At 45.8% G+C, this 14,649-nt stretch overlaps 2 protein-coding genes and 1 long non-coding RNA gene across 4 annotated transcripts in view; 2 read left to right on the forward strand and 1 right to left on the reverse strand.

Annotated features, from left to right (window-relative positions):
- Positions 1-1,788, forward strand: part of fshr (follicle stimulating hormone receptor) — a 9,605-nt gene extending 7,817 nt beyond the window's left edge. The window contains exon 14 of the mRNA XM_086065010.1: positions 109-1,788. Within this exon, the coding sequence (XP_085921136.1) occupies positions 109-624 (516 nt within the window). The 3' untranslated portion in view covers positions 625-1,788. The remainder of the gene's footprint in view (positions 1-108) is intronic.
- The window catches only part of LOC147156362 (uncharacterized), a 23,853-nt gene extending 20,122 nt beyond the window's left edge, over positions 1-3,731 (reverse strand). The window contains exon 1 of the long non-coding RNA XR_015091811.1: positions 2,857-3,731. This is a non-coding gene — a long non-coding RNA (uncharacterized LOC147156362). The remainder of the gene's footprint in view (positions 1-2,856) is intronic.
- fbxo11b (F-box protein 11b) lies at positions 3,028-14,105 on the forward strand. 2 transcript variants are annotated; one of them, XM_086065008.1, is made up of 22 exons: positions 3,028-3,366; positions 4,353-4,516; positions 4,598-4,679; positions 4,774-4,918; positions 4,986-5,115; positions 5,905-5,988; positions 6,081-6,213; positions 6,678-6,784; positions 6,904-7,015; positions 7,180-7,286; positions 7,367-7,504; positions 8,032-8,249; positions 8,345-8,525; positions 8,597-8,719; positions 9,081-9,166; positions 10,346-10,422; positions 10,520-10,663; positions 10,735-10,845; positions 10,927-11,034; positions 11,808-11,916; positions 11,985-12,083; positions 13,001-14,105. In XM_086065008.1, exons 1-22 carry the CDS (start codon positions 3,279-3,281, stop codon positions 13,128-13,130), a joined length of 2,676 nt encoding a protein of 891 aa, XP_085921134.1. In that variant the 5' UTR covers positions 3,028-3,278; the 3' UTR covers positions 13,131-14,105. The 2 variants fall into 2 exon arrangements, with proteins under 2 accessions (XP_085921134.1, XP_085921135.1); XM_086065009.1 differs by having other exon boundaries at positions 4,777-4,918.
- Positions 14,106-14,649: the final 544 nt, after the last annotated feature.

Below are 14,649 nucleotides of genomic sequence, written 5' to 3' on the forward strand. Positions count from 1 at the left end.
TTAAATATACTATAAAAAAATTTTTTTTATTAGATTTTAATTTCCGTTTCGGAGCAAAAATAAATGTGCCCACTGGATGGTGTCCCTAATCAAGTGTCCTTGGGGCAGGTGAGCATCTGCCTGCCGATGGACGTGGACTCGGTGTGGTCTCAGGTCTACGTGGTGTCTCTGCTTCTGCTCAACATGGCCGCCTTCACCTGCGTGTGCGCCTGCTACCTCAGCATCTACCTGGCGGTGCGCCACCCGTCGGGCGCGCTGGCCCGCGCCGACGCCCGCGTGGCGCAACGCATGGCCGTGCTGGTGTTCACCGACTTCCTGTGCATGGCGCCCATTTCCCTCTTCGCCGTGTCGGCGGCGCTCAAGCGACCGCTCATCACCGTGTCGGACGCCAAGCTGCTCCTGGTGCTCTTCTACCCCATCAACTCGTGCGCCAACCCCTTCCTCTACGCTTTTTTCACGCGCGCCTTCCGCCGCGACTTTGTCCTGCTGGCGGCGCGCTTCGGCCTGTGCAAGGCGCGCGCGCACGGCTACCGCGCCGACAGCTCGTCGTGCCAGCAGCCGGCGTGGGCCACGCCCAAGAGCGTCAACATGTGTTTGATGGCAACCGGCCGCGCCGACAGATGACGATACGACATTCGCCACGCCTTGGCGGTCCGGTGACGCGATGACGACTTTTTTTGAACATTTTTTTTTCGACAAGACTTGGGATGATTTGCCTTCAATTTTGACACATGAGACACAAACTCACCACTAGGTGGAGCAACTATACACTAAATCAGCTTTTTAATGCCACCGAAACCCTTTTGTCATCTTGACAGACAACAGAAAAAAGCAACAACAAAAATTCTATGCAAGTTAAGTCTGGGGTCAGAGATGCCGCACCTCTCATACGTCACAAAAAAAAAAAGGCTAGCTAGTAGTGTCAGGGGTCAGAGTTGGTGCACCCCCTTTATCCGTTCACACCCTAATAACAAACAGCGCTTTACAATGCCAGCTACCGAATTACAAACTTTATTGCACTCACCAAAATCTACCCCTCAAAAGAAAAACGTCAAGACCAAAGCCAGGTTTAGTTGCTAGCTAGTAATTTACAAACATTGCTGTGTGCTCCTGCTGTCAAAAAGAAAAAACATCTTAACAGCCGTTCTTAGTTGATAGTCTGCAAATTACAAACTCTGTTGCGGTGCCAAACGAATTCAACCATTTGGAGGCATAAACATGAACAAAACTATGACAACAAATATAATTACACACTTAGTATTCATATTTGCATACAACCTTGAATAATAATGATTATCATCATTGTGTTTTTTATATGTTCTGTTGTACTTCTAGCCTTTATAAAGATGCTTTCTCTAACCATGTATGTGCCAGTTGCGTGCGCGTGTTCTTGTGCGTGTGAGAGCTGTCGTTATCTTGAAGCCAAGCTATCCTTCACAGCCTCCGAGGCATTCAAGGACAAAGTGACCACACCAATTTCAGCTGTTTTTTTCCCTTCCTTACAGCAGCATTCTCGCACACGCACGCACGCACGCACACGCACGCACACACAGTTACAACCCAGATTTTCAGGGCTACCGCTGCAAGGATCAACACAAGATGATGAAGAGCAACGCCCCTAAATTGCCAACATCACGCGTGACGACGGCAAATCTCGTGAGACTTGAGCACCGTGAGCCAAACTACACGATACTACTGCACTGCACGGTACACGACACGGAATAGATTAATTCCAGCAATACCTAAAAACGGCCACTAGATAGCAGCATTGCTCTTCCTGCTGCCCATGTTTCATGAGCGACTTTATTTGGGTCTTATTAAGCAGTTGCCTTGACTTGTATTATAAATAGGAATGTTAAAAATTTTACCTTTTATTGTCTTAGTACATGTTAGCATGTTTCTGTTACTAATTGTGTAAAAGGTCAAGAAAGCAACAGTAAAGGTAAAAACGTTACCTTTATAGGTAATACATCTTTATTTCTTAACACATCCGAGCACCATCAACTGAGTGCAACGGTTCAATTAAATGAATTACATGGCATTATTTTAAAAATTTTAACTTAATTATGAAAAAAAAAAAAAGATGTGGAAAACAAGAGCTTGCCCGAGACGATGAAAGCGTTTTATAGTGCATGGACAGGTGGACAGTATTTTGCAATTTGTGTGTACTGCCATCTGCTGGACATTTGACACCACTCTCTCAGTTACTAGTACCGTACGTAATAATGTATTCTTGCTCATTTTTTATTGGCCCTGTTACAGAGTTATTAATTTAATATTTCATGTTTATTATCGTGCTCAAATGTGGTAAACGTTCCAGCGGCTAAATGTCGACCCCAAGTGGTCAAAAAGAATACGAGAAGTCTGCAATTTGATCGATACAGTGCAGTATGGGGGGGACACATTCCAATTTAAAGGTGAACATGTAAACGTTTAGGACATTAATTAATCGACCAAAAAATAGATAATTGGCTAAATGACATTTTCCCGACGTATTTCGTAGGGTCATTACCAATTAAAGACGTCACGATTGTTTTCCTAGTCTTCGTTTAGGATGAATTAATAAACATTTATTAATGCAACAAACTCTATTTGCTTTTGTTCTAATTCAAAATGTGTTTTAATGAATGAATTTAAAAAATATATATATATGTCACTAGAAGAAACCGGAAATTAAATTATCGATTTTAAAGTCAGTAGTGTGACGCAGTATGCTATCTCACGAAGATAAATGAGTTGCACTACACGCTGCGTCATTAAGTCTATTGCAATTTAAATGATGTACATTTACTGAATCGCCCTTTAAAAATAAAATTAAGAAGCATTAGTGTATGTACTGTACTGTACTGTATTTACCTGCATTTGTCAATGCGCCGGCTGGTTGCTTGTAAACGCCAACAGAAAGGCTACAAGAGGCTTCTTTGTTAGGTGTCACCCTATTGGCCGGCGAGGGAGAGAAATATGAAAGCTTCGCCGTGATTGGCCAAAAAAGACATGGCTCTTCTTTTTTTCTCGCGATTGTTTCCCGTGTGAGTTAATGGCTCCTCCTGCTACAGACGGAGACGGAGCTGGCTCGAGCGGCGTTACGGGGGGAAGCAGGAACACGGCGGAGAAAAACAGCCAATTACACCCCAAATACCAGCGGGTTCTCTGTCGCAGTTGTCTCGCTGTAACCGGAGAGAGGCCGCCCGGGCGCTAGTACAAGGCTGAGGGTTAAATTTAGACGCGTCTCGGCTCGAGGACAGCTCCGTGTGTTTAACCAGCGACCAACTCCCCAGATGAACTCCGTCAGAGCCACCAACCGGAGACCCAGGCGAGTGTCGAGGCCGCGCCCGGTGCAGCCCGAGCGGAACAACGTTGACAGAGGTAAGCCAAGGCCTCGCGGTGGGCTTGAGAGCCCAATCGAGCGGGACAGCGAGCCCTCCCCGAGACGGGCCCGGCGCTGGTGCCCGAGCGCCGCCCGGCCCGAGTAGGAAACGCCGAGGCTTCACTGTGTGTAGCCTAGGCCAGGCCGCGCTTTGTTTGGCTTGACTGTAGCGCGGCCAGGCTACAAGCTAGCGGAAGGTTGGGGGGGTTGTCTCCGTAATGCGTAGCAGCCAGACGGCCGACGTTTCACAGCCGATATCGGCCTTCTTATCTCGGCTTGTGCCGGGGGGAGGAAGGGGGCTGTCCTTTCCGGACACCCTCGCCATGGTTTTTTCTCCCCTCCGCTGTGTGTCTCGCCGCATTCCCAGCTGTCACTAACGATTCCGAGGATGTAAATCTGCGGCGTCCCGCAGCACTGCCATCTTTGGGGTGGAACAAAAACATTAAGTGGCCGTCATTGGGGCGACGACGCTCGGCTAGCACTGCGCCAAAACCGCCGCACGGGCACGAATGCCTGCGCCTTTGCTGCTGTTTTGGCTGTGTCCATTTTGTCTGGCGGTTGGGAGACTTTGTTGCCCCCTTTTGCTTGCTCGCTTCCTTCCTTGTTGAGCGTGCTAGCCGCCACAGCTAGCTGCATTTGTTTACACCGCGGATTTGCCTGCTACGCACTTGGCTTTTTAGAGCCTTTTAGCCTCGCGTCCTTCCTTCAATCGCGAGGCCCGTTTTTGTTGGACTGCATCGCAATGCCACTGCTTACACAGCAGCAAAATTTAAAAATGTGTGTTATACACCCCATTACTGCGTTATTAATCACGACCAGCCATTGTCTACCTTTACATGAGCAACTGTCAGTCGTGTATGGGAGCCCCACGCTAAAATGCTCGTTTAGTCATTATTAAACACTGCAGTTCATGTTCTGCACCGCACCTTTTGTTCCACTCAATGTGTGTGTGTGTGTGCTATAAATATATTGATGATGTGTGTAGATGAGGAGGCCCCTGCAGCAGCCGCAGCAGAGATGGCGATTGAGGAGTCTGGGCCAGGAGCTCAGAACAGTCCGTACCAACTCCGACGCAAGACACTGCTCCCCAAGAGGAGCGCCGCAGCCTCCGCCGCTGCCTCCGCTTGCCCCAGCAAGGGCCTGATGGAGGTTTGATCTTTTTCGTCGCAGCGTATTTGTGTGCGTGTGTGTGCGTCTCAGTGTAGTGAGCTGGACTGTCTTTCTCTGCAGGGAGCGTCCACGTCCTCCACAGAGGCCTTCGGCCATCGGCCCAAGCGGGCGCGTGTGTCCGGTAAGAGCCACGACTTGCCAGGTTTGTGTTCTTTAATTTGATTTCTTTCATTTGCGCCACTGCCGGCGTTTTTGTCCTCCGCTTCTGACATGTCGTTGTGGTGATTTTTTTTCAGCAGCGCCAGCAGAACAGTATCTGCAGCAGAAACTTCCCGACGAGGTGGTTCTGAAGATCTTCTCCTACTTGCTGGAGCAGGATCTGTGCCGGGCGGCGTGCGTCTGCAAGCGCTTCAGCCAGCTTGCCAACGACCCCATACTCTGGTCAGCCGATAAAGCCGAAGGCTCGTCTGAATAATGCAGGGAGCTGACGCTTGTTGTTGTTTTTCAGGAAGCGTCTGTACATGGAGGTGTTTGAGTACACGCGTCCCATGATGCACCCTGAGCCGGGACGCTTCTATCAGGTCAGTCCTGAAGAGCACGAACACCCCAACCCCTGGAAGGAGAGCTTTCAACAGCTGGTAAGTTGTTCTCGGTCTTATTCTGTCATACGAGGAGCCTTTTTTTGAGGATTTAAAAATTCAAAGCTGGGGACGAGACTTATTCAGACCTTTTCGGGGGAGTTGCAAATAATGGCAAAAAAACAACAACATGCTGATTTGCACCTTGTGTGAGACAGTGAGTGCTGACAAAAAATAAATAAATAATGATTACTACAGTAAAAAAAAGTGCCAAAAATAATGACATGCCAGCAATTTACGACAGGAACAGCCTCTCTGGTACGTTCGCAAGCGGGGTGGTGTCTGTGGAGCGTACTTTGATGTACTGAACGTGTTGCGTCGGCTTCAAGAACGCTTCGTAAAAACAACCGCAGTGGTGCATAACAGTTGAATAATCAACCTTGTAACTGCTTTGTAATGTTCAACGTGAACGAATAGAATATAAGAGTTGAGCGAGCTGTTTGTAAAGTTCAATGACGAGCGCACAACAGGCCAACTGCCTGATCGAATCAATAATCCTTAACAGGATTGCAAACGTTCTCAATCAATGACTTCCATGTAACATCCTTTCGCTTCCTTGTTGCGCGTGCTAGCCGCCGCAGCGAGCTGCATTTGTTAATACCGCGGCTTTGCCTGCTATGCACTTCCTTGGCTTTTGGGGCCTTTCGCCTTAGTAGGTAACATTGTCATTGTTATTGTCACTTAGAATTGGCTGTCGCGCTAAACGCATTCATTAGCAGCATTTCAAAGTCAGAACTGCACAACAACAATAATTTATTGACACATAGTGTGTGTTGTGTTGTGATTCAGTACAAAGGTGCCCACGTCAAGCCAGGCTTCGCCGAGCACTTCTACAGCAACCCGGGCAGGTACAAGGGCAGGGAGAACATGCTGGTGAGTCAAGTTTGGGCTTGGTGGTGTTTTTAGCTAGCGTCCCAATACTTTTGACTAACGTGTTTTCTTATTTATTTATTTTTTCTTCTCAGTACTACGACACCATTGAAGATGCGCTGGGCGGCGTGCAAGAGGCCCACTTTGAAGGCATGATTTTTGTCCACTCGGGCATCTACACGGACGAGTGGATCTACATCGAGTCTCCCATTACCATGATTGGTGCAGGTGAGCAGCAACAGGCGTGTTGACATGTGGTGCGGCCCAGTTACGAGCTATCTCTCATTTATTGAACGTGACAAGCGGCCAAAGAAAAAAATGAAAATACTCGCACGGAGCAAATGCCAATACGTAGTATAAAAGAACCCAACTGACTCTGGGCTCCTGATGTCGTTAATGAGGCCACGCCCCCTTTCCTCTTAAATGCACACGGCAACGCATGAATACAGTCGCTTTAGAATACACTTCACGAAATGTTTGTTTTTAATGCATTCTTTTGTTTCTGTTTTTATATTTTGCAATACAGTGCAATATTTATTTGTTAAAAACTTGTAACAAAAAAAATAATGTTTTGGGGGGGGGGGGGCTGGAATAGATGAAAGTCATTTCACTTCATTTTCAAAGGGGGAACTTAATTAGAATTACGAGCTTGACCGCGGGACAGAATCGTGCCTCTTGGTTGTCGCCCCCAGCGCCTGGTAAAGTGGCGGACAAGGTGGTGATCGAGAACACCAGAGATTCCACGTTCGTCTTCATGGAGGGCTCGGAGGACGCTTACGTCGGCTACATGACCATAAAGGCGAGAGGCGTAAACTTCCTTACAATCCTCTTTCTTCACTGACTCCTTATTCAGAGTGTAATTTTTTAAAAGCAGTCTATTGCATTTGGAGCGATCGTAACACTCTGCGCTCCCTTTAGTTTAACCCCGACGACAAGTCGGCGCAGCACCACAACGCGCACCACTGTCTGGAGATCACCGTCAACTGCAGTCCCAACATCGACCACTGCATCATACGCTCCACGTGCACAGGTACGTTTTGCCCGTCTGCTCGGAAACACTCGAGCCACTAAATGTATCCCGCAATGCATCTTGAAAAGTAGTCGGCAGCGATGCTCTCTCTCGAAAATCCCGCGAAGATCATTTCAAAGTCTTATCTGGGTGTGATACGTAATCTTGCTGCCGTTGCGTTTCAGTGGGTTCTGCCGTGTGCGTGAGCGGCCAGGGAGCGTGCCCGACCATTAAGCACTGTAACATCAGCGACTGCGAAAACGTGGGCCTCTACATCACGGATCACGCGCAGGTAAGCGCGCTCCTCAGCCGTCCAGGGCAACAACAACAAATGCCGGCGATTGCTAACGCGCACGTAACGCGTGGTTTCAGGGCATTTACGAAGACAACGAGATCAGCAACAATGCACTGGCGGGCATTTGGGTAAAGAACCACGGGAACCCCATCATCAGACGCAACCACATCCACCACGGGAGAGACGTCGGCGTGTTCACGTTCGATCACGGCATGGTAAACAAACGCAAACGTTAAGCCTGGCAAATTTTGTTTTTGTATTGTCTTCATCAGGACAATTTTTTAAATAGATTTGTATCAAGGCTTTAGCAGTTTAAAAGCGACCCCGTGCTGATATGCACCGCTTAGTGTTTCCAACTTAAGTGATTTGGTTGCTATATTTAGACAATTTTCCAACCTGTGACTTGATTAGCTTCAGCTTTTTTTAAAGTCCTCGCTGGCAAACATGATCAACTCATTGCAAGGGCTATTTCAAAAATATTCATGTCCACATCATATTGCTTTCTATTTAAATCAAATGACAATTTTTCCAGCCTGTCAGTTCCCCCAATTTCAAATGATCAATTAGGGTAATTTTGTTGAGAGAAGAATATGACAGAGCTGAAAGGGTTCCGGTGTTTGTCTTTGAAAGCATTTGGACTGCTAAGCCCGTTAATTCATGAAGGATCATATTACATTGTGTACACCAGGGGGCGCCAGCCCTTGCCAAAGTGATCATTTTATGGGTGTGTGTGCGCTTTCAGGGCTACTTTGAGAACTGCAACATCCACCGGAACCGCATCGCCGGCTTCGAGGTGAAGGCGTACGCCAACCCCACGGTGGTGCGCTGCGAGATCCACCACGGCCAGACGGGTGGCATCTATGTGCACGAGAAGGGGCGGGGGCAGTTTATTGAGAACAAGATTTACGCCAACAACTTTGCCGGCGTGTGGATCACGTCCAACAGTGACCCCACGATACGGTAAGCGAGGGCAGGGGCGCCCGAGCGCACATCCAACACACAAACACTGCGGTGTGTGTTGCCACGGCGACGTTTTAACTTTTGGTCACAAACAGAGGCAACGCCATCTTCAACGGCAACCAGGGAGGCGTGTACATATTCGGCGATGGGCGGGGTTTAATAGAGAGCAACGACATCTACGGTAACGCCCTGGCGGGAATCCAGATCCGGACCAACAGCTGTCCCATCGTGCGCCACAACAAGATCCACGACGGCCAGCATGGCGGCATATATGTGGTAAATGTGACGTCTTCTTTTTTTCCTGTTTCTTTTTTGTTTTATCGCTCAATGTTGTGACTGACCGGCAGCACGAAAAGGGCCAAGGTGTGATCGAGGAGAACGAGGTGTACAGCAACACGCTGGCCGGCGTCTGGGTGACAACGGGGAGCACACCTGTCCTCCGCAAGAACCGCATCCACAGCGGCAAACAGGTGCCACAAACATGCAACTGTTACTATTCACGATTGCAGATGGACTATGTGAGGAAAAAAAAGTATATAAATGGATGTATTAAAAGAGAGAGAGGAGCCTGAAAAGTTTAAAAACCTTGTAATGTGCTGTAGTAGTTTAAGCTTAATTAAGTCAACGTGGGTTTGGCAAAGTGCAGTAACAACCGCGCCACTCGATTTGTGCTTTGAGAAGGAATGAGGAAATGTAAGTGGTGGTCTGCAACAGCCACTGGTTTCACGGTGCGGCCATCTTGACTTGACATCCGTATCCCACGACAGCCTGTATTTGTAGTCGGGGTGTGCGGTTGGTTTCATGGTGTGGCCATTTGTCGTGTCGTCGTAGGTGGGCGTGTATTTCTACGACAACGGCCACGGCGTGCTAGAGGACAACGACATCTACAATCACATGTACTCCGGCGTACAAATAAGGTAAGCTTCAAATATATACAAGTGGGGGGGGGGGGCAACAGTAGGCACACACTTTCAAAGTAATACAAAGTGTCACACATGACCTTATGTACAATATTAATTCACAAGATAGATTGGATGACTGAGTGGGTAAAATGGCTGCCGCTGGACACGGGGCTAGAGGTCAAATCCCCGCCATTTTTGTAGTCCACTTATCCGACTTATGTCGTGTTTCAAGGCGAGTGTTTGGTTTTATGGGTTCAAACCAGGGTTCAAATTAAGGTTTCGAGTCAGTGTGGGATTGTGTGTGTCGATGTGAGCGCCTTCGTTCCTTATCTGTATCTGTCGCACATAAAAATGTTGCTTTGGCGCCACCTCGTGGCGTTGTTGAAATGAGAGGACAACTTTATTTAATGCCCTCACCCTGTCTATTAAGGAGGACCAAAACAGCCAACATTAATAAATAAAATAAATGACTTAATGTGAAAATAAAAATCGAATTAAAAAATGAAATACAAAAAAATTAACGAGATTCAAAAAATGTAAATAAATGGTGAAATAAATACAAAAATAGAATTAAATATCAATAAACAAATAAAAACACAATGCTCTCACATTTATTCATTTCATGCTGCAGATGCTCTGCCAGGACAAATTATTCAAATGAGGGGGCAGTCCTAAACGTGTCTTCGGCTTGCGTGGAGACTGTTGTCGAGCAAGTCAAGTCGCAAGTTGTGGTGACAGTGGACAAGATTGTTGGAGCTCGCCAATGCAAGCCGGCGAGACTTCCTTGTTTGCCGGCCCGCTCACTCGACCATTGAAAGGCCGTTTCCATCGGCGGAATCCAACCCAAAACACGCTTAGGACCGCCCTCTCATTTGAATAACATTTATTTAATTTTATTTATATTTTGACATTTATTTTTATTTTTTTATATTTATTTTTACTTTATGTATTTATTTTTGGTATATTTTGTCTTGGTTTTTTATTTATATGTATTTTTTTGCATTTAATTTTTCTCACTTAAGTCATTTATTTATCTTTTAATTTTGTCCGTTTTGGTCCTCCATAGTCTATTAAGAAATAAGTGTTTTGCTGGCATCTGGAGGCAATCACAAACCGTTTTGCAGCTCTGTCGGTTGTGTCTGTAGCTCGCCATATGTTAATACAACGTGATGCGATTTTGTTTGTGGTTGCCAGGACGGGCAGCAACCCAAAGATCCGGCGCAACAAGATCTGGGGCGGACAAAATGGCGGCATTTTGGTCTACAACTCAGGTGCGCTTGAAGCATCCCCGCAACATCTGTTTTGAGCACACACAAACAAATTGCGTGTCTGACCCCGGTGCGTGCGTGCGTGCGTGCGACGCGCTAGGTCTGGGCTTCATCGAGGACAACGAGATCTTCGACAACGCCATGGCGGGCGTGTGGATCAAGACGGACAGCAACCCCACGCTGAGGCGCAACAAGATACACGACGGCAGAGACGGCGGCATTTGCATATTCAACGGGGGCAGAGGTATGCGACGGGATTTGCACGCACGCGCAGACCTCGGACCCTTTGTCACGCACGTGCGTGCGTGCTTTCAGGCCTGCTGGAGGAAAACGACATCTTCCGCAACGCTCAGGCCGGCGTGCTGATCAGCACCAACAGTCACCCCATCCTACGCAAGAACCGAATCTTTGATGGCTTCGCTGCAGGTCACGAATACGAAACAAGCGCAAGGCGTCCTCGCCGTTGTCCAAAAGTGTCCCACTGAAAACCGTCCGTTCTCCCACCAGGTATCGAGATCACCAACCACGCCACTGCCACGCTGGAGGGAAACCAGATCTTCAACAACCGCTTCGGGGGCCTTTTTCTCGCGTCGGGCGTCAACGTCACCATGAAAGGTACAAATAGTCGCGACTGTATAAAATTAAGAAATGATGTTGTTGAAATTTGGGAAAACTTTATTTACACTAGAAACAATTAAGCAGCTCTTCATTTCTCTGTTTTTAATTTAGCTTTACACATGCTGATGACCCTGGATGCTCCTTGCAATTATTATTATCATTTTTAAAACAAAGCTGTTTCTATTCTTTTTATGTTTAAAATTAAAAGAAAAACCTTAAAAGTGGTGAACATTTGAAAAGTTGTTTTAACAAACATGCTTAATTGGGATTACAACACTTCAAATGTGTTCAGATTTCAACATTTCAAATTTTGACGCAAAAAAATAAGGCTTTTTTTTAAGATGACATGATTTATAGTAAGCTACAAAAATGTCATGATGTAGGCATTTTTTATATATATTTTTTATATATATATATTTTATTTTTTTATTTTTTTCTCGGATGTAATTTGTAGAAAACCATGTTTTAGATGACATGATGTATATACAAAAAAAACACTATAAAAATTGTGACCCGCTCTGACAAAACATGTTAGACATTTGTTTTTCAGAAAAGTAGCTTTTGAGATTCCTCCAAAAACAAAACAATCTACTCAATGTTTCCTTTTTGTATCCAGAAAATGTTTAGTTCCGTTGAATGTGTTGATTAATGAAAATGCAATGATTCAAAAAAACAAAAAAAATCTCGCCAGCCATTATGAAAATGTCATTGTTGGATTTTGGGACGGGTTAACATGGATGCAGTAAACGCCATCATCTTCTCATTGTCAGACAATAAAATCAACAACAACCAGGACGCCATTGAGAAAGCGGTGAGTCGAGGACAGTGCCTGTACAAGATCTCCAGCTACACCAGCTACCCCATGCACGACTTCTACAGGTGAGGACAGAACCGCCTTTAGTGGACCGCGTGCTTGGCGTGCTTGACGGCGGCGCCTTGTCTCGCAGGTGTCACACTTGCAACACGACGGACCGGAACGCCATCTGCGTCAACTGCATCAAGAAGTGCCACCAAGGACACGACGTGGAGTTTATACGGCACGACCGGTAAGGAAACGTCCAAAACACAGACTGAGCAGATTTAGAATTGTTCACGCTATAGAGGCACTAAAAAAAAAAAATACTGCTTGGGAGCAACCAGCCGAGTGCGCCACTTCCTCTTCTTTATAATGCTCCGTTTCTGTCCAATGCAATGGGAAACAACTATTTGAGGGTAGTAAGTAAAAAAGTACAAATAAAAGTAAATAATGTGGTTGCACAAATGTGCAAACCCTCATAAAAAAAAAAAAATAATAATAATAATTTCAAAGATTTTAAATGCCACCCCCCTCCCCCATTTTTCCATTCGCGCCCAAACACATGAACAGCCAAGTTGTTGGCAGAAATTGTTGCCGTTCTTTCCATGTTTAGTGTCAGCCTCTTGGCATCCTCCGAATTCGTTTTGTCATGGTCATTTTCATCAATTTTGGAGGGGATGTCCACTTGTTGGTAATGTCATTGTTACGCTAGATTTTCTCCACTTATTGTGACGACGACAGACTTCACAAATGTCAGGGAACAAAGAAACAGCGTAACCTTATTTGGGGTGAAACAGAAGTACTTTTAAACAGTGGCAGTTTTGTTGACTCCAGTTTTAACACGTGTTAGTTTGGCCAACTCTGTAACATGGCGTCTGTATGTCATGTGACCAGCAGTTGACCAATTACGGCGTAGTACTCTGGAATTAGCGAAACAGCTCCCCCTACTGGCGAAATACAAAATTACAGGAAGACGTCAATAAGTCACACTCCCACCATCACTTATTTTTTTTGTGAAGAAAAAAATGGGGTTAAAAAATTTTTTTACCACATGAAGCAATTAAATTAAGTTTGTTGACAATTCTCTTTTTAGAGTGTACATAAAGTATAATTGTTAAATAATGGTGTGGCATTGCTAACATGACATGTTCGCGCCCCTCCTTGCAGGTTTTTCTGCGACTGCGGCGCAGGCACGTTGTCCAACCCGTGCACGCTAGCGGGCGAGCCCACGCACGACACGGACACTCTGTACGACTCGGCGCCGCCTATAGAGTCCAACACGCTGCAACATAATTGAACAAGAAGGCGTAGCGAACTGGCGGGCGGCACGATCTCTCACACACACGTCAACGCGTCGCAGAAGCCCGTCCCCCCCGCACCCAACCCCATAGAGACGCTGAGACCTGCGGCGCAAAAAAGGTGAGCAAGTTCAGGCAAAGCTCCATTAGGGGGAGGCAGAGGAAAGACTTTTCACGAAAGACATTCCTCGCACGTGTGGACGTGCTTTTGTGTGCGTCTGGAGCACTTCTGCTTTTTTTTTTTTAAAGAAAAAAAGAAAAAAGAAAAAAAAAGACATTCTGATCAATGGATTTTATTTCAATGCTTTATCATGTAGTTTTGTATTTCCGAGCAAAAAGCTGACTGTATTTGAATGTCTTTTATTTTATTATATATTATAATTATTTCTTTGGTTAGCGTCCCGTCTCCCGCCCGTCCCCGTGTAAGCGGCTGCAGACGCTCCCTGGCGAGCCAGCGCTCAACTTCTTTCTGTGAAAGAGAATCTGGTTTAAACACTAAAGAACCCTCTCCGTGTTTCGGCTTGATTGACAGGTGCGGCCACTCCGCCCACTCGTGTACAAATGTGTGTAATGTGTGTGCGTGTACAGTTTGATGCAGTCAGTGTTTTATGGAGAGGGTTCCAATAGGATGCGTCAGAGCTCCCCTTTTTTTTGTTTTGTTTTTATTAACTGGACCCCCAGGAGTCGATCTGCAGCTTCCACCCCCTCCCCCTTTTTGAATTTGCACCCCCCCAAGTGTATCGTGGTGACTGTGGCTCCTCATGCAGCCTGAATCGTATGCATGTACCATAACATCTAGACTTAATATATTGTGAAGTATTCAATAACCATTATGTAGATGCTAGTTGGAATTAAAAAAAAAAAGGAGAGAAAAAAGGGGGTACACTTTTTTTTTCTTTCTTTGGAAGGCAAAAAAAAAGACAAACAGGAAACTGGCCATTTCTAAGAAAATAAAACTTTATTAGATCTGAGAAGTCTTTTCTTCTATTATGTTTATTTTGGTGGCAGTGTTTTTTTTTTTCCTGTCCTGATTTTGTCATTTTATGCCGTCTTCACTTTTTATCCAAAACCATTTCGTCAAAAGTTGCACTTCAAAAAACTTTTTAGTTTTGGATAAAAAGTTTTGTTTTTAATTTGTTTCCATCAGAAACATTTTAGGGTTGGGCAAGTATTGATCCAGATATAAGCGAAGTGCGCATGTGTGGAGAAAAAAAAAAAAAGCGAGGCTACCAAACTAGCCGTCATTTGAATGGCGGAGATTAGAGTGGCGACGTCTTTGCGTAACTATACATCTTAAAGCTTGCAAGTCAACCCCCCCCCCTCCCCAAAGTCAGTAAACCAAATGCGGTACATGTTCAAAATACATTAAATAAAAAAACAGCGGTTGAAATGTTGCAATCGATTTTCAATGACCGTATGGTAATTCAGCCTACCCACAATGCACCACGCCGCTACCCATAATGCACCGTGGCGTCGAGATGCGCACTTTCGCTTATTGTTATCGGGCTGATCAATTTG

The sequence above is a fragment of the Leptonotus elevatus genome, chromosome 20, assembly GCF_054856555.1.
Source record: "Leptonotus elevatus isolate MCC_2025b chromosome 20, RoL_Lele_1.0, whole genome shotgun sequence".
NCBI lineage: Eukaryota > Metazoa > Chordata > Actinopteri > Syngnathiformes > Syngnathidae > Leptonotus > Leptonotus elevatus.

Bases quoted from the DNA above. Each gene is read 5' to 3' on its own strand.
- fbxo11b (XM_086065008.1), top strand. From the start codon at position 3,279: ATGAACTCCGTCAGAGCCACCAACCGGAGACCCAGGCGAGTGTCGAGG. The intron at 5,989-6,080 runs GTGAGTCAAGTT...TTTTCTTCTCAG, and splicing joins AGGGCAGGGAGAACATGCTG to TACTACGACACCATTGAAGA. The intron at 8,720-9,080 runs GTGCCACAAACA...GTGTCGTCGTAG, and splicing joins GCATCCACAGCGGCAAACAG to GTGGGCGTGTATTTCTACGA.